The sequence below is a fragment of the Lactuca saligna genome, chromosome 1 (genome assembly GCF_052625555.1).
Source record: "Lactuca saligna cultivar CGN05327 chromosome 1, ASM5262555v1, whole genome shotgun sequence".
Lineage (NCBI taxonomy): Eukaryota > Viridiplantae > Streptophyta > Magnoliopsida > Asterales > Asteraceae > Lactuca > Lactuca saligna.
In genome coordinates this window covers 86,173,998-86,192,625 of record NC_136417.1, presented here as the reverse complement: position 1 = coordinate 86,192,625, position 18,628 = coordinate 86,173,998, and the positions used below count along the sequence as shown (strand labels likewise).

Below are 18,628 nucleotides of genomic sequence, written 5' to 3'. Positions count from 1 at the left end.
GCTACAATATTTTTATTTGCCATGTTTTCAAAATTTAACTATGAAGAGGGATGCCGTAATCATAATCGAATTTTGAAAACGCAATATATATAGAATTTCTTCAAGTTGAACCATTCAGACATAAAATTCATATATATGTCCTTAACTAAAGATGATTAAAATCTCAATCTAAGCTTCTAGAATTGAAATGAAGTATAATTTCCTCTCCCTAAATTATAGCAAAACAACTTTTCAAACCCTGAAACTTCACGAATTGAAACTTTTATTTTCTATAATTAACATTGCTAACTTGCAACACTAAACGTAATAATCATGTTCCCACTAACATGATGATTATCAGCATAACACTTATGCTCCCACTAGCTCTGACATATTTCTAGAAATCTTCTAGACTTCAGAAATTTAGATTCATACACCCTTTCTTAGATAGCTCACATGTGTGTCTAAACAATTTTCAGAACTATGAAAAGGGATGCCGTAATCATAGTCTCAATTGCTTAGGAATTTGCCATTTCTCACAAGTCCATGCTAGTGTGCCGGTTAACCACATGCGCTCCACTAACAACTTTTGAAAATGCAAATAACACAATTGATATCTACTTAAAATCTACTTAGTGAAAGCATTTCCTCACCATCATTTTCATGAATCGGAGAGAAACCTTATGACACTTAGATTTTATAGTGTATGAGTTCCTATCCATGTGAATTTGTCAAAACCATAATCACGAGATAAGGTTAGTGACAAATTCAGCCTTACATGGATTAAACTTGTTCAATCTTAGTTTCTTGTCACCTTGGTAGCACAAGGCCCACCAATGCTTCCAAGTTGAACTCTGATAACTCACATGCAAATTCAACTTATTTGAAGTAGGTACAGAAATAAGAATTATGTCAACACGAGAGGTTGCAAACGTTAAGTCGTGTGCTAGTGATAAATTACAGGTTTTACTCTTGATTAAATCTTGAAACTCTTTCAGGATCTTTAAGGCTCCCACTGTCCCCTTGACATATATGTTTCCCAGTCAAGAACCATTCCTTAACAAAACAAATATTCAAGGGATAGTGCGGATTCTTATCAAGACTAACACTTCATACAATTGGTCTTAGTTGGTCTTTGTCTCATCCAAGACATCACAACTTACCAATCTGAAATGTACAAGAGTAGAAAACATTTTACTCTTACATTTGACTAGTGTTAATAAATCTTCCTTTATGTCACTCAAGGTTACAATCTTGGAGTATGACTCTAAGAATTGTTTTGGAACGAAGTATGACTCATCTTCTTGATTTTAACCAATCCAACAATTCATGACCTCTCTTCTTAGCCATAACAATGCACTAAGACGTCCTTAGAGTATGAATTTGTGATATGGTTTCATAATCATTAAGATGATCATGAAATACGATACTAAAGTACTCTCCCATCCTTTCAGATTTGAGAAACTTTTATCTTTCTGCCTAATTTGATTCTTCTCATTTGTTTTGTCATACATTGTAACCTTTCCAATGTTACAGAATTATACTTAACCTTATAAGTATAATCATATTTACTAATCTTTAGTAAATCATGACAAATCAATCTTTCTGGTGGACCTTGACCAACGCACACCCAGTGTACCTAATTCCTTAGTCCTTCAATTGACTCACATATACATGTGATTAAAGAATTAGTCTTAATTTTCAAAGATGAAAATTCTCATTCATCATACAATACAACTTGTATGATTCCAAGTTTCTGTCCAATTGAAACTTGGGTGATGAAAAACTTTCTTCATTTGGTAAATTTAGACACTACCACAAATGAAAGAATCAAATCCACTTTCCAAGATTGCTATTATTGGAAACATGTAAGCAAAAATTTTCCATAGATGCCATTGTAAGGATATTTTAAAATAAATAAAAATTAAAACCCTTTTTTCTTTTATTTTAAAACTTTGCGGAAAACTTATCCTTACAATCCACATGAAAACCTTGTTGTTATCTATTCATAAGCAATATATTATAACTCTTAAGCAACAGCTCAAAATTCTGATTACCGAACCATGCGATCGAAACCCACCTTCGCAATCAGAATCAACATATACTTACTTTAAGCTTCCTATCTTTTCTTTTGATTCTTAACAACATCAACATGTGACCCATTCACATTATGTAATAAGAATCTCCATATAGGAACCTAATAGAGTTAGTCAGTGGACATTAACTGAAGTAGAGTCAAACTTTTGGACTTGATCAATCTTATGATCTTTCAGGTAAATATGGCAGCTTCGCAACCAATGCCCCTTCCTTTGGAAACAAAACACATGGACCCTTTGGTAATGGCACATGAAACTATCTCATACTTAGCCTTTCTCTTTACCATTTGGTCAACCGAGTTGACTATGGCCGATCCCTTTCCATTGGGAAGAGAAATGCTTTTCTAGATATCCAATGCTACCATTGCCAATGTCCATTTAAGCTTTGGGAAGTTGATATTCTAATAAAATTTGCTTTACTGGTGTTCCAAATCATTGCTGATTCCACAACACCAAGCAAATAAATAACATCATTAAGGGTCATGTCATAGTCTGTCTCATAGTAGTCCCAAAGAGACTCACTATGTTTCTAAGAAAGTGATTGCACATCCAACTTTCACGAGACTTTGACACCCAACTCTTCTGGCTTGTCAATATGTGACTTTATCTCCAAGATGTGAGCACACATAGACTATGCTTTCCCATAGGGATTGAGTGACTTTAAACTTTTCAAGAACTTGTAGGTGAGGGAGAATAATTGGAGCAGGTGGAGGAAGTGAAGCACGATGTTGAGGGACACCATCTTCAAGAGATTTGGGAAGATCATAGTTGTCTGAACCAGACATCTATAATGGGAGAAAATCAAGTTAGTTGATTCAAAGTCCTTAATATAACACCCAATATGAAATATTAAGGCTAGGACCCAACACAATATTTTATAACTTGGAAGAGGGATGTCGTAATCCAAGCTATAGAATATTTGAAGGTAGGCGAAGGACGATTCACCAATTTCCACCATGAAAAACAAAATAATTTATTAGGTTTTAATTGGATTTGAAATTCCTAGATCTTTTGAGATTCATTGAACTTTTCAATGGCATGTTTCAATCTCGAGTGTGCCCTCTCAAATTTTGTGACTGGGATGCTGAGGATCACAAAACAAGGTGTGAATAACCATACCAATTCACTTGGTACCCTTAATATTATCACATAATCAATGTGCTGGTTAACCACACACGCTCCATTGATCTATGACAAACATTAAGTCACCCTTCGTGGTCCTTACTAGTCCAAGTTAGTTTGCCGGTTAACCACACACGCTCCACCAACGACTTCGTAAGGTACAAAGTGTGAATTCCATGGGCTAGCACCAAATTCACATTTTTCCTAAAGTAACTAAGATTGGGAATTAAATAAAAAATATTTAGTTACTTTATAATAATCATTATACTTTTAATGAGAATTTAAAGTCATTGTCCTACCCATTCGGCTAACGACCCTCCACCGATCAAGCAAGCGGTGGGTGAGAGTGGACACCCATTAAGTCGCCATTTTATAGGCAACAACCTTATACCCACCTTATAGACCGGCTTCGTGAATGAGGCCTACTAACGGTAAACCGACTTGTTCTTATACATATATATATATATATATATATATATATATATATATATATATATATATATAAAATTAACCATTAATGTTATAAATAGTATAAGTGTTGAATTTTAACTTTTAAAATTCTAAGTGTTGGAATTAAAGTTTATTAAAGTGTGTGAAAATTTTCCAAATTACAAAACTTGAGGGCAAGTTTTGAACAATTCATAAACTTTTGGATATTCATAACTTATGAGTTTTAATTAAGTGTTTAATACTTTTAATGAAGAGTCTGTTGAAATCCATAACTTGAGGACAAGTTATGAAGTCCATAAAAGCATTTATTAGAAAAACTCTTCAAAAGTGTAACTTATGATTTAAAAAAAAAAAACATTTAAAAGAAAAACCTTTTGGAATTCCATAACTTTAGGACAAATTATGAATTCCATTAAAACACATTAAGATCAAGAATTAACTAACAAACAATTTGCAAATAATTCCTATGATCTAACAACACTCATATGAACATGAACATCCACATCAACAATTTCAAGAATCATATGAACACATATAAACTTGAAATTTTGATTATAACTTTGAAATTAGTCCACCATCATCATTACCACATCAAAAACAGGTTTGATGAGTCCAAAACAGTTTAAGGTAATGATTCTAGACCAATTCCAGCACCAAAACTCGAAGATATGCTGTTTGGGGGTCCAACTCATCGAGTGCATGAACCAACTCGCCGAGTTGGATGAATTTTGTCTTGGACTCGTCGAGTCCCTTCATGGACTTGGCGAGTCTGCTGTTCAGACAGCACATAAACTTCGATTTTCAGCAATTTGCATCAAGTATTCAAACAAGCAAGCCTAGGCTCTAATACCACTGTTGGGTTTTGAGCAATCTAACACTTCCTAAGTGTGCATGCAACCCTAATAAACCTTGGATCTATGTTTGTCTAAATACATGCAAAATGATAATTTTTCCAAGGTTCAAAACCTATCTAACATGGCATGGGGTACTTTTAAACATAAAAGAGTTAGAAGAGATTACATACCTTTTGATGAGTTTGATTCTTAAGGAGTTTGAGGGCCAAGCACCAATAGTGTGAATGCCTCAAATGGAATCACAAATCACCATAAACTCTTGGAAAACTTTGAGAGAGTGTATACACACTTATAAATCGGTCACACACAAACACACATACTAGTTACACTAGTTTCACTAGTGGCTATTTCATGCAACATAAGCATGCTTATATAGTGTACATGATTAGGGTGAAACCCTAATAACCCATGACCTTTCCTTTTCCAAGGATCCATGGGTTAAAAGCTCCATGGATCATCCATGGACTTCCATATTAGCTTAGCCCAATAACAAATGAGTATTAGCCCATACTATATAAAATATAATAGCCCACAATTTAATTAGTCTTCCTTTTAATCTCTAAATTAATTCATAATTAATTTAAGACTAAGACTAATTAAATAACATGACTTCATATTAATATATTATAACTTACAATATATTAATAAACATATGTGTATAACTCTCATAAAATTATCCATAAATAATTTGGATGAAATGAAACCCAAATGGACCATGCTGGGTCGGGTCAAGTATATACCAAATAAGTTATGGACTCAGACACCTTATCCAAAAATTACCCTGGAAGGGTGTTATTAGGTTTCGAAAAAGGGGCATGCTGGGTCACAAGTTCATTGGCCCTTTAGAGTTTTGGCCTGGGTGGGTTGGGTTGCTTATTGGTTGGATCTTCCGGCAGAGCTTAGCCAGATCCACAACACGTTCCATGTTTCTCAGTTGCGAAAGTGTTTGGTGGACGAGTCAACAGTTGTACCCTTGGAGGATATTCAGGTTGATAGCAACCTGAATTATATCGAGAGACCAGTTACGATCTTAGATCGGAAGACGAAGACCTTGAGGAACAAGGTGGTTCAGCTAGTGAAGGTGCAGCGACAGCACCGAAAGGGTTCAGAGTGGACGTGGGAGTCCGAGGGGGAGATGAGGTAGCATTACCCAGAGTTATTTTCAGCAGCAGCAGCAGCAGACTTCGAGGACGAAGTCTAAGATAAGTGGGGGAGAGTTGTAACGCCCCATTTCTGGTATGTAATTCAAATAAAGTATTTTCATTTCTGAAGGGGTACTCAACGATTTTGTAGCTCGACTCATCGAGTAGAGGCGGGATGTCACACCCCAAAACCGAGAACGGCGGAAACGTTCTGGGGTGGAGGACATCATGTAATGTATCACAACAACATAAAGTAGTAAACAAGCAACAACATCATCCATTGCATTAATAGTATAATTTTAATTACAAGTGTGTTCTTTCATAGTATAAGACAACATAATAAATAATCAAAGTAAAAGAGGAGTCTTGATTTCTCCGTCTTCACAAAACCTGATCGTCGTACCTGTCTATTTGTGACCTGAGAATACAAGTTATTTTTAAAGCGAGTATCAACAATAAAGCTGGTGAATTCATAAGTATTAATGTATCTTTGATTTGTAAAAACTGTAAAGTAAAGACTTGTAAACATTTGGAGAAAAGTATGAAAATGTTTGTAAGTAATTGTAAATGTTTGAAAACCCTAGAAAATCCTATATTTCCTACTAGTATAAAAGTAGTCTTCTACCAAGACTCTAATTTTTTAAAAGTAGTCTTCTACCAAGACCCGACTGTTTTGTAAGAAAGCATCACTATAAATGTGACGGTTTTTCCCTATTTAACTATTATTATAAAATTTATAGTCTACCTCGTCGATTATGTGTATGAGTCACAATATAAAGGTAATAAGGAAAAATAGTTTATCTATATCAAATATATCCTATCCCGTCGTTCATGTGAATGTGTTACAAAATAAAGGAAGGAGAATAATATAATAACTAAATATGTATCCTTTTGCATTAGGATATTCACGGCGTGGAAACTCGCCGAACAGTACAACTGTAGACACCCGTCGACGCTCCTTTTCCCTACTGTAGCTAACAGCTTTGGGTGTGGAATGGTAAGTCCCGAAATGTTTGTAACAGATCCTATGTAATAGTATCTATTAAACGTATTAAAGTAGACATGTTCATGTAAGTGTATCTCTGTAAACGTATCAATGTCAACGTATCTCTGTAAGCATATCTATGTAAACGTATTCATGTAAGCGTATCTATGTAAATGTACTCATGTAAGTGTATCTATGTAAACGTACTCATGTAAGCGTATCTATGTAAACGTATTCATGTAAGCGTATATATGTAAACGTATTCATGTAACATGTAATGTATTAGTATAGACTCATGAATGAACTGACTCTTGTGTGATTCCTTGTACTTGGAATTGTAAGTAGTATCTCCTAACTATACCTATTATAGTTACTAGTAATGTACAAGTATAACCGGAAGTATACCTTTGCTACCCAAAGGTGCTGAACTGACTAATGGAACCTTTATACCTATATATGTATACATGATATATAAATAATATTTAGACGACATTCGGATGAGCAACCGATGCCCTAAGGCCACATCCCGACGAGGAAAAGGAAATAAAGCGGCCTAACCGTCCTAAGTCCTTTAAACATTATTTATATAACTATACATATGTAGGCGTTCATTTGACAATATAAAAGCGTAAAAGAAGTTTTGTAAAACCTTTGAAAAGTTTAATACTAAGAAATGATGACCTAATGTTAGTTTATAAAACGATTGAAAGTACTTTGTTTAATAAGACAGTTTAAGTATAAGGAAAACATTTGTTTGAAAACACCTTTGTAACAGAGTTTGAAAGGAAACTTACAATGTGTAAGATACTTTGATAAAGAGTTTTAAACATGTAAAAACGTTTAAGAAAGTCATTTGAAGAAATCTGTTTGGTAAAACAGTTAACGTATAGTAAATCCACTTGCATGCTAGTTATTAATCACATGTGATTGATATAATAACTAAAAATGATTCAACTTGTATTCCCCCCATAAAGCATTTTTAAACATTTAAAAACATTTAAAAGGTTAATTAAGGGGTATGAACTCACTTGATTGATTGGGAGAAAGCGAGATGATAATCGAGTAGAACTTCGACTTGCAAGAGTTGATTTTCTCGGGATTCTCGAGAATCTCGGGAATCTCGGGAGTGTAGAACCTTCCTTTGGAACTTAAGTGTGAAAACCGGGGCTTCGGGATGGCTTATCGAGGTAATTATGTAGAGTAACAACACTCAGATGGAAAGAGATGAGCACCACACCCAACACCCTTAAGCTTCTATTTATAGGGTCATTTCTGGTGTGTCACGTTGTGATCATTCGTGTCATGTCGTGGTGAGCAAGATCTTATCGTCTTCCATTGATGGGACGCTCTCAGTCACTTTCCAGGTCGTGGCAAACTGTGTCACGTCATGACAGACGTGACAGCCTCGGATTTTGAGCCCTAAACTTGTAAAATCCGTAACTTTCGCGTACGAGCTCCGTTTTCGACGTTCTTTATATGCACGTGTATGTGAGAGTATACTCTACAACTCTCGTTTAGACTTTGTCGGCTAATTTTGATTTATTTTTAATTATTTATTTTTAATAGGCCGGGACTGAAAAAGCACATTAAAAATCCATAACTTCTTCATCCGGCGTCCGTTTTTGCCAGAATTTTTACCGTTGTGCTACTTTATTTGAGACTTTTTATTCTTATTTAGGTTGTTTCGGCCAAAAGTCTCTCGATCTCTATTTCGTGTTTTTAGTTGTCTACTGCTATATCCGGATCTTGGAAAAATCATAACTTCCTCATACGAAGTCAGATTTGGATGTTATTTTTATGTACGCTCACAAAGTAATGATATATACAAATTTCATTTAGATACTTAAGGCTAAAAACTATTGTATCAAAACTTCGCATTTTCACGTCTATTCGTATTGCCGGTTTTGTCGGGAATCTTAGAATGATTATAACTTCTTCGTTATAACTTGGATTTTGGTGTTCTTTATATGTATGAAAACCTTGTTACGAATCCTACCACTTTATTTAACCCAAATAAGATTTTAGGAAAGTTATATTTTGACCTAAATTTTACTGGTGTTACATTACATTGTCTCGAAATATCAGGTTGTCACACGGGACGATCACCCGTTTTGAGCTGGCTACTCGACGAGTCCACATGCTGGACTCGGTGAGTCCACCTATCTGGATGAAACCCTAATTTTAAGGGTTTTCACCCTATTTAAACACACTTATGTGCCCCTAACCTCTCCTCTATCACTCTCAGAACAATTCCCATGTAAACCCTAGCCCCATTGTTGAGTTTGAGTGTGGTTGTGATAGCTTGGAAGCTTTGGGAAGGAAAGAAGGTCCATTGAAGGGAAGGAAGATCCAGGAGTTAGCTTACATTTGTTCTTCATTCAGGTAATGAAGTTATGACCTTGTGCATTCCTCCATTATAACCTCCTTTATGCTTGTTATGCCTTCTTTGGAGCCTTTTATGATTCAAAACTTGAGATATGGACACTCCTTGGATGAAAACTTCAGATCTGGACTCTTATTGCATTCTAGAAGTGTAAAGTTTCAGTTATGGTCGTGATTGAAGTCCCTCTTGAGCTTGGAACCCCATTAAGAGCTTAGGTTGGCATTTGAAGCCTTTAAAGCCATGCATGCACGTAAAGTTTGCAACTTTACGTGATAAGCATGCCCTAGAAGCATGGATTTGTGAATTAGAGCCGCTGCATGGCTCAAATCAGGCCTGTATGGAAAAGGGACTGAATGGACTCGGCGAGTCACAAGCTTGAATTGGTGAGTCATATGAAGATATCCTTGGACTCAACGAGTTGGATGAGCAACTCGGCGAGTCCGATGAAGATTGCCTTAGACTCGACGAGTTGTTCTACAACTCGGTGAGTCAGATAAGTTTTCCCCGATAAAAGTAGTGTTTGAGTGAAATGGCTTTATTCCTTCGTGGTTACACGTAAAGTCAGCAACTTTACATGTTCAGATGGTCCCAAAGGCTCAGATCTACGAGTTAGTGTAACGCCCGTAGATCCGGGCTAGTCAATTCAGAGATAATAAGTGTCGAAAACGACTTTTCGACAAAGGATTATTTATAATAAATAATCTTAACCAAGTTGTAGAATATGTCTCAAGGTTTCTGTACATATAAAGAACACCAAAATCCAAGTTATAACGAAGAAGTTATGACCCATTGAAGTTTCGTAACGTTGGATGAAGAAGTTATGAGGATTTAATGGACCAATCCTGTCTCGGTCTGTTAAAAATATAAAATTTAAAATCGAGTCAAAATTAGCCGATGAAGTCCAAACCAAAGTTGTAGAGTACGTTCCCACCTTCGCGTGGATATAAAGAATGTCAAAAACGGAGCTCGTATGCGAAATATATGATTTTTAGAAGTCGGAGTGTAAAATTTCGAAATCTGCAAGAGGTTGATGACGTGGCCGCATCTGAGCCGTTGCTTGCTGACCAAGGCTTCGCTTCGGATCACGCCACGTCAACTCGCATCTACGCCCCGCGTCCGAGGCTGGGTACGCCCAACGTACTTCGATTCTTATCCCTTCCAAATGCGAGACAGCTGGAGGCTCGCTGGCACCCTTATCCGAGCATTACATCCAGCGTAGCCAAGGACTACGCCCAGCGTAATCCGAGGCCTCACTGGGTATAAAAGGGGGGCGAGGGTCTCCAACTTTATCACACATTTTCTCACTCTCTCTCTAAGAACTTTCTCTCTCTATCTCCTTTTGAGTCCCCTAAAGTCTAGGTGATCCCCTATCACCCAAGGGAAGCCCCGAGGCTTCCGGAGTCCCGAGAAAAAGAGCCTTTCGGTTTCGAAACGCTATTCCAAATAAAGTTCCGGTTTTCGATAAAATTCGTTGTAAGTGAGCTACGCTTACGTAATTTTTAATATAGCTTTCGAATAATTATAGGAATGTTATTAGGTCCTTAAAATAATTATTTGGGCTATTATTATGAGTTATATTGAGTGTTATTAACGCTTATATAATAATACTAATAGTCAGACTAATTAATTTGCCGCGGTTATCGTTAAACTAAACCCTAGTGGTATTGGTACTAGGTGTTATCGAAGGAAATTGTTTTGAGAGTATCAAAGCGTTGTCCGAGTGCTGAGTCACCACCTTTCAGGTGAGTGCATAGTCCCTTTCATCTTACACATAGATATGAAATATTTTAATATAAATTACGTGTTGTGTGTGCATATTGTCTGAATACTTGTTGTCTATGCTGGGTGAAAGATTTTTATACATGTTTTAAATGATTTAAACTGTATATGTATTTTATATCTACAAAATGTGTTGGGTAAAACATGGGTAGATAAATAGTTGTTTTGTGATAACACGATGGGAGACATCAATGTTGTTAGTGATCCAGTCATCTAGTGGAGTATAGATGATGACCATGGGCGATACTAGACGGTCCGGTGGAATGCTTGTAAGCTCGTAACCTGTAGGTGTTTTTGAACTAGGTGCTCATTAGGTATTTTGAACTGAGTGTGTTCACTACGTATCTTTGAACTGAGTGTGTTCATTAGGTATTTTGAACTGAGTGTGTTCACTACGTATCTTTGAACTGAGTGTGTTCACTAGGTATTTTGAACTAAGTGTGTTCACTAGTTATTTTTGAACTAAGTGTTTACCAGATGTTTTGGACTACGTGTTCACCAAACATATTCTATAAGCCTTGGTAATGATGGACTTCGTGTCGATTCCTTAGGATGTTCCTTAGGAATAAATAAACGAGGAATAGTTGATTCTTAGGGTAGATCCTTAAGAGTAAAGAAGATAATGGGGATGGGTAATTGGGTTGATTGTTTGATTGTTTAAACATAATAATTATATTATTGTGGGTTGAAAACCCTATGTACTTACCAGGTTTCCCAACCTGGCCCACTCAGTTTACTTATATCACACGTGTTGATACGAAGTCACTTTACACTGAGAGATTCAACGAGATGTAGATCACTAGTGTAAATAAATGTAAGTTCTGTTTATGCTTATGTTTCTGTATTAACGATGACATCCCAAACATTTTGAAATGAATAAAATACGTTTCTTCGAAAGTGTTTTAATAACGTATTTATCATGTTTTTCTGGGAACAAATTCCGCAACATTTTTATTAAAAGAAGTACTCTGATTTTTATAAAGCATAAACAAAAATCGGTCTTTTCTGGCCGTGAAAATTGGGGATGTCACAGTTAGAGACCCTGGAATGGATTAGAATTCGATTGCATGGAATCTGCACTCAGACTCGGCGAGTTGTTCGTCGGACTCGACGAGTCGAGTCGCGAGTCCCCGTCTTCGGTTCAAGTTGTGAGTTCAGAGTGAATCAGTGAGTGGGAAAGGGGCTTGGTGAGTTAAAGTCAGAATTAGTAAAGGAAGAACTCGGCGAGTCTGCGCCCTGACTCGGCGAGTCCGGTCAACTGGAAGTTGACTTTGAGTAGGGGTAAAAAAGGTTATTTTACCCTCAGTACAGTTATCAGTAGCTGATTAAGTGTGTTTATAGGAATTGTAGCCGGGAGAGACCGGAGCAGCAACAGACAGTTCTCGGGTAGAGTTTCAGCAGCCAGCTTTCGAGGTGAGTTTTCCTTCAAGTAGGAACGGGTCTATGGCCACAATGTCGGCCTGTCTAGTTAGCAGTAGTTCCGGACTTTGGTCCAATGCAGTAGTTCAGTGTGCTTGATGTCTTTCTGATTCAAGCATGTCCTTTTGATATGTGTTCCGGACTTCAGTCCGATGCAGTATGCAGTATATGTGTTTATGATAGTTGATATGTTTATGCTATGTATATTATGATCAGTCAGTTTCCGGACTTCGGTCCGATGCAGGGGACTAGGTCCCAGTCAGTTCCGAATTTCTATCTGATGTAGTTAGTTCCGAACTTCGGTCCGATGCAGGGGACAAGGTCCCAGTCCGTTCCGGACTTCGGTTAAATGCAGTTTCCGAACTTCAGTCCGATGCAGAGGGCAAAGCCCTGGTTAGTTCCAAACTTCGGCCCGATGCAGTTTCCAGACTTTGGTCTGATGCAGTGGGCAATGCCCAATATGTGTTTATATGATTGTATGGTATGTGGTAGTCTGGGGGAGCTCACTAAGCTTTGTGCTTACTGTTTCAGTTTTTGTTTCAGGTACTTCCGTAAGCAAAGGGAAGGGCTCGGGATGATGGCATCACACACACCACAACTTCAGTTTTATCCTCGGAGTTGGTTTCATTTTTCCCAGATATGACTGGACACGGTTTGATACAGTTTTGATCACGACACTTTATTATGGTTTTGAGATATTGATGTATGATTTTTATTTTATGGCATTCGGTGTTATGGTTTTAGTATTATTTAGACAAAAATATTTGGGTCGCATTTTGGGTTGTTTCACCAACCTATCTTCCCCGCAACTTCCCTTCTCATTTTTTAGACACCTCGTGATTTCAGGTACGGCTTCATCTGATTATTTTGAACTGGATCAAGATGGAAGCTTCATCGTTTCTTATTTCCCATTTCGGGACCTGTTGGATATCTGCAAATATATTAACCATTAAGCTTATGTTGGCTCCCTCTGTTAATTTTAAATTTCTTTATCGTTTTATAAGAATGACATGATTACCCTTTACTTGCAGGAAGAGGTAGAATAGATGCGAGGTGGCTGAGCACAACGATCATGAAGCTACGGATTTGGGCCCTTGTTCTTTGTTTGGCTTTGAGTGTTTTGATGGAAACTTGACAGAGTTGGTTAATATTTAGGCGGGGTTTCTTCACCTAAAATGTTATGTTTCTAGACCACATCAACGTATGTTCACATTCATGTATCAATTATAGTTTTTCTTAATAGACAGGAATGGTTCCAAACATAGTGACAAACCGAAAAATACAGTAACACACATACAATAACCTAAAAAATAGATGAACTTTTTACTCAAAATAGCAATGTAATTTTAAAGTACATTTCTTAATCGGCAGAATTGCTTCCAAACACACACACATATATATATATATATATATATATATATATATATATATATATATATATATATATATATATATATATATATATATAATCTATTTACAAACTAAATAGGAATGAAGGAACAATAAAAAAAGATGAAGTTATAATTTGTTTGGCTTTGAGTGTTTTGATAGAAAACTTGACATAATTGGCTTATCTTTAGGCGGGGTTTCTTCACCTAAAATGTTATGTTTCTAGACCACATCAACGTAAGTTCACAATCACGTATAAATTATAGTTTTGCTTAATAGACAGGAATGGTTCCGAACAGAGACAAACCGAAAATACAGTAACACACATACAATAACCTAAAAAATGGATGAACTTTTACTTAAAATAGCAATGTACTTTTAAAGTACATTTCTTAATTGGCAGGAATGCTTCCAATTTCCAAACACATACATATAACCTATTGACAAATTAAATAGGAATGAAGGAACAATAAAAAAGATTAAGATATAATATTTTAATGGATTATGTATTGATTAAACCATGTGTTCAGATACAAAAGTACGTAACTTTTTTTTTTTTACAATACTTTGATTCATTCATGCGACAAAAGAAATGAAATAAAAGAAGACTATGACTGAAAAAAGAAGAACAAAAAGGAACCGTGTGACAGAAATAAGAACAATGAAGATTTGAACAATCAAAAACCTTATGTTTTGCAGAATCTTGATCACCAAAAAATACGTCAGACTATTGTGGGACGTTCGAATTATATTTCTTGCATGAGGATGATATTTATAAGCTTTAAAAATATGAGACTGGGTATCACAAAATTAGTGAAGATTTATTCAAAAAAAAAAAAAAAGAGGGATCATATGCTGATTATTAGGGAGAATGATAATTATACTTTGCTGATATATCGACATTGACATACCCATTTAAATGGTATTTCAAATAAAATAACTTAAAATTGGTATGAAATCAATGTTATCCCTTTAAACAAGTTATTGATTGGTGTAGTTAAAACGTCATTATTGGGGATATAAATGGCTAGATTATTTGAGATATGAAATTTAAAACTCAATTTATATCGATTTCAATTATCAATGGCATGAAACACAGGGAGTTAGGGAGAGGAGCTCCACAAAAATGACACGTGGCATAAGCAACTACAGAAAAAGTGACATGTGGCATAACAAATATTCTTTTTTTAGTAGAGATAGAGGTAGAATAGATAGACAAGATTCGACATCTTAATTGAAAAATGACCACAAAACTGCCGAGGCCAACACGTAACAAGGGTCCCATAGGAATGACTATACATCATGAGATGGTAATATAAAGGCCCACAACTGTAAGAAGCCCACGATTGAATTCAGCAGCACTGGTACTATTGCTACAACAGAGAATACACATTCAATCCAAGTATCCAACTACCAATGTTTATAATGATTTATTACCAAAATAAAGGGAGACAACAGCACCAAGTTATTTTATAATAAACCCACATGGTGCTTAATAGATCCGTTTTACGTTTGGTGTCAAGAATCCTTAAACAACTTTAGTTAATTATAAGGAGCACAAGACGTAGGAATCAAATGCAAGTGAATCTTTTTTGCTGCTAGCAATCCATCTGTCTCCGCCATATCGACATCAATAGGGTTTAATCCATCAGGGAGTTCCCAGTTGAAGTAGTATAGCATTTGAGCAAGAAAAAACTCGACTGTCGTCAACCCAAAATTCATTCCTGGGCACATTCTTCTCCCAGATCCAAATGGTATAAACTGATAATTATTTCCCATAAAATCAACCGAAGTTTTTTCAAATCTTTCGGGCTTGAAGCTTTCAGAATCATCCCAGTATTCAGGATCAGTAGAGCATGCCCATGCATTGATGATCAGTTTCATTTTAACAGGAATATCGTATCCATCAATTTTACAATGCTCTCTACTTACATGTGGGAGTAACATTGGGATTGGAGGGTGAAGCCTTAGGGTTTCCTTGATTACTGATTGCAAATAGCTCAAACCTTGTATGTCTGACTCCATGACTTTTTTCTTCCTCTTAAAGGTTTCTCTCACTTCTGTTTGCACCTTTTCGAGCACATTCGGATGTCTCATCAGTTCTGTCATAGCCCATTCAATAGTTACTGATGATGTATCGGTGCCTCCTGCAAATATGTCCTACATCAATTTTAAAAAAAAAAAGTTAAAATGGGTGGGTTTTATTTCACATAGCCGACATTGCATGTTTATGTTGTTTTGGACGAAATAGCTAATACTTCACTTGTGACATATTGGCTGTAGACGGATATGACTGGATAAAGAGATACCAATAAAGAGAACTTTCTGTCGATCATTGCTATGGACCTAGTTATGTGCAAATCGACAAAAGAACTTCACAATCATTGTATACTAATTGAAATCTAGTGTACAATAAAAGATAACTACTATTAGGGTGTGACTTGTGAGTGTTACAATAAAAATAATATTCTAAGGTGTATATAGAAAACAGTAAAATTCAACTAGTCGATGACATACTAATGATAATACAATAGTATTTTTTGCACAAAATATAAAGTATAACTATTGTTGGTTGGTAGCACTCGATACATAAAAAGTTAATTGAAATTTTTTGTATAATTTTGTTGTTTCCCTTTATGTTCATAAAAAATCATAATATACTTGATCTTTACAATGCAATGGCTTAGCTAGGGACCTATATATTAAGAAACAAACAACCTTTGATGATGTGTGCATAAAATAAAGGTGATACGACATACGCACTCATGTTAAAGCATCACAGTACCATCAAAAGCCCCATCAAATAATTGCATTCTCAATCAAAACAATAATGACATAACAGATTGTATGAAGGTGAAAAAGGGAAAATATCAGCCCTACAGTTTACTACCTTTGTATTCATTAAAAAAAAAACAGAAAATTGAAAGAGTAAGTTTAGGTATAGCAGTGGTAAAAGAGAGAGCATATCGATAGATGATGAACTTACCACAAAGATTGCTTTAATATTGTTATTCGTGATGGGGAACTCAAGACCTCCTTCATCTTTGATTCTAAGAAGAACATCAAGAAGATCTTCCTCATGTTCCCCTCCATCTCTCTTTCTACTATCATGCTCCTCAAAGATGTCGTTGAAGATTTTGTCGAGAGTTTTGTGCATCTTCATTAACGTTGATCTCAATCCAGAAACCACGTAAAGAAACTTAAAATCCGGAAACAAATCCGCAACATAAAACCCACTATTTACTCTTCCAAACTCATCTAGGAACTCTAGGAGTGCATCCTGGTGTTTACAGTTTTTTCCGAAGGAAGCTTTGCAGACAACATTATTCACCAATTCCGTGATGGTTTTGTGTATGTTTACCGGTTTCCCTGAAGATATTCGGAGAAAGTTCATGAAACTACAAAGTTCTTGCTCTCTGATTAGACCAAACGATTGAACTTTTTTGGCACTAAGAAGTTCCAAGGAGGCGATCTTTTTCATTTGTCTCCAATACTCACCATATGGAGCGAGGGCTATATCGGTGTTCCTATACAGTACAAGCTCGCTCCCAAAAGTCTTCGGACGATCTGCGAGGGCAACATCATGAGTTTTGAGTACCTCTTTGGCTAGTCGGGGTGATGAAATGATGACTGCTGAAATTTGGCCTAGTTGGATATGCATGATGGGGCCATGTTTTTGTGCTAAATCTCGAAATGCGCGGTGTGGGAGCAGTCCGGCTAGATGGTGTACGTTCCCGATCAGAGGTAGCTTTGGTGGCCCTGGTGGCAGGTTTAATGATTTTGCTCCGTTGGTTTTCTTGTTGAGCACAAGGTAAAGGAAGAGGATGACACAGGAAACAGTTAAAGATAAGGCTATTTTGGTGTACATTGTTTCAGCCTTGCAGTAGGTAAAATGAAGGTCCTCTAAATATATTGACATGTTTATGGGGCTCATGTATATGTGAACCATTAAAAAAAAAGAGAGAAATTAATAAATTTTCAATTATAAACATTCGCTTTAATTCTTAAGAAGTTTATAAATTTTCAATTAAAACTTCATTCCACCATTCAATATGGCCATTCAAGTTCACAATCTCTCATTTATATTATATTCACATTTATTCCATTAAACCCTCATACAACTCCCATTGTAGGTGACCTAAATTTTGTTAAATTTTACTTGTATGACATCTGTAGTGGCCCCCAACGTAAGGTAAAAAGGAATTTTTTTATTTTTTTATTTTTTTTTATATATATTTTTTTAACTTTAAATTGACAAATTCTCACAAGACAATGATCTACCACAAGTTTTGTATTTTTCTTACTTTGTTACTTTTAAAATTATTGTCTACACATAAAAAACATACAGATTAAGGAAAAATATTAATTATTACTATCTTTATTAATTGAAATGACAATTATATCATTTTGTTATATTTAATTTCATGTTAGTTGCATTTAATTTTATGGTCATTTAACTAATAATGAGAAGTATTTTGGTAAAAATGATATTTATTTTTAGATGTAAACTATCATTTTGAAACGAACGAATAAAGAAACACAGACTATTAATATGAGACGGATGGAGTATTATTTATTTATTTTTATATTTTCACAATAGTTGTTAATATATTAAGAGTAGGGATGAGAATTTGGCATGAAAACCAAACCTATTGAACCGCACCGAACCGAATTAGGCCCGAATAAACAATTCCACTCAAATTTCGGATATCTATATTAGGTTTACTCGGTTCTCGGGTTATTCGGTACGAGTTACCTGAATAAGAGTCTATTCGGTTCTAAATACACGACTCAGAATTGAAAAGTTATTTCAGTTTTTAATCCTGATTACTGTAAAACAGTGTACCGCAAAGAACCAATGAATATTTTACCAACCAACCAAAAAAAAGTTGGTTACTAACATATTTTGTAGCGAACATGTTTGGTTGATAACACTGTATCAATTCAGTAAAATTCGCATGATAATTGTATTAAAATTTGAATACCACAATATTATCGTATTAAAAATTCATATATATATATATATATAT

At 35.6% G+C, this 18,628-nt stretch overlaps 1 protein-coding gene across 1 annotated transcript; it reads right to left on the bottom strand.

Moving 5' to 3' along the window:
- Positions 1–14,719: 14,719 nt before the first annotated feature.
- LOC145040878 (cytochrome P450 Tp9025-like) lies at positions 14,720–17,490 on the bottom strand. The gene is made up of 2 exons (XM_078988767.1): positions 16,585–17,490; positions 14,720–15,758 (listed from the first exon to the last, which is right to left on the bottom strand). Exons 1-2 carry the CDS (start codon positions 17,464–17,466, stop codon positions 15,141–15,143), a joined length of 1,500 nt encoding a protein of 499 aa, XP_078844893.1. The 5' UTR covers positions 17,467–17,490; the 3' UTR covers positions 14,720–15,140.
- Positions 17,491–18,628: the final 1,138 nt, after the last annotated feature.

Excerpts from the sequence above, each read along its gene's own strand:
- LOC145040878 (XM_078988767.1), bottom strand. The coding sequence starts at position 17,466 with ATGTACACCAAAATAGCCTTATCTTTAACTGTTTCCTGTGTCATCCTC. Across the intron at positions 15,759-16,584 it reads ATATTAAAGCAATCTTTGTG|GACATATTTGCAGGAGGCAC; the intron begins GTAAGTTCATCA and ends AAATTGATGTAG.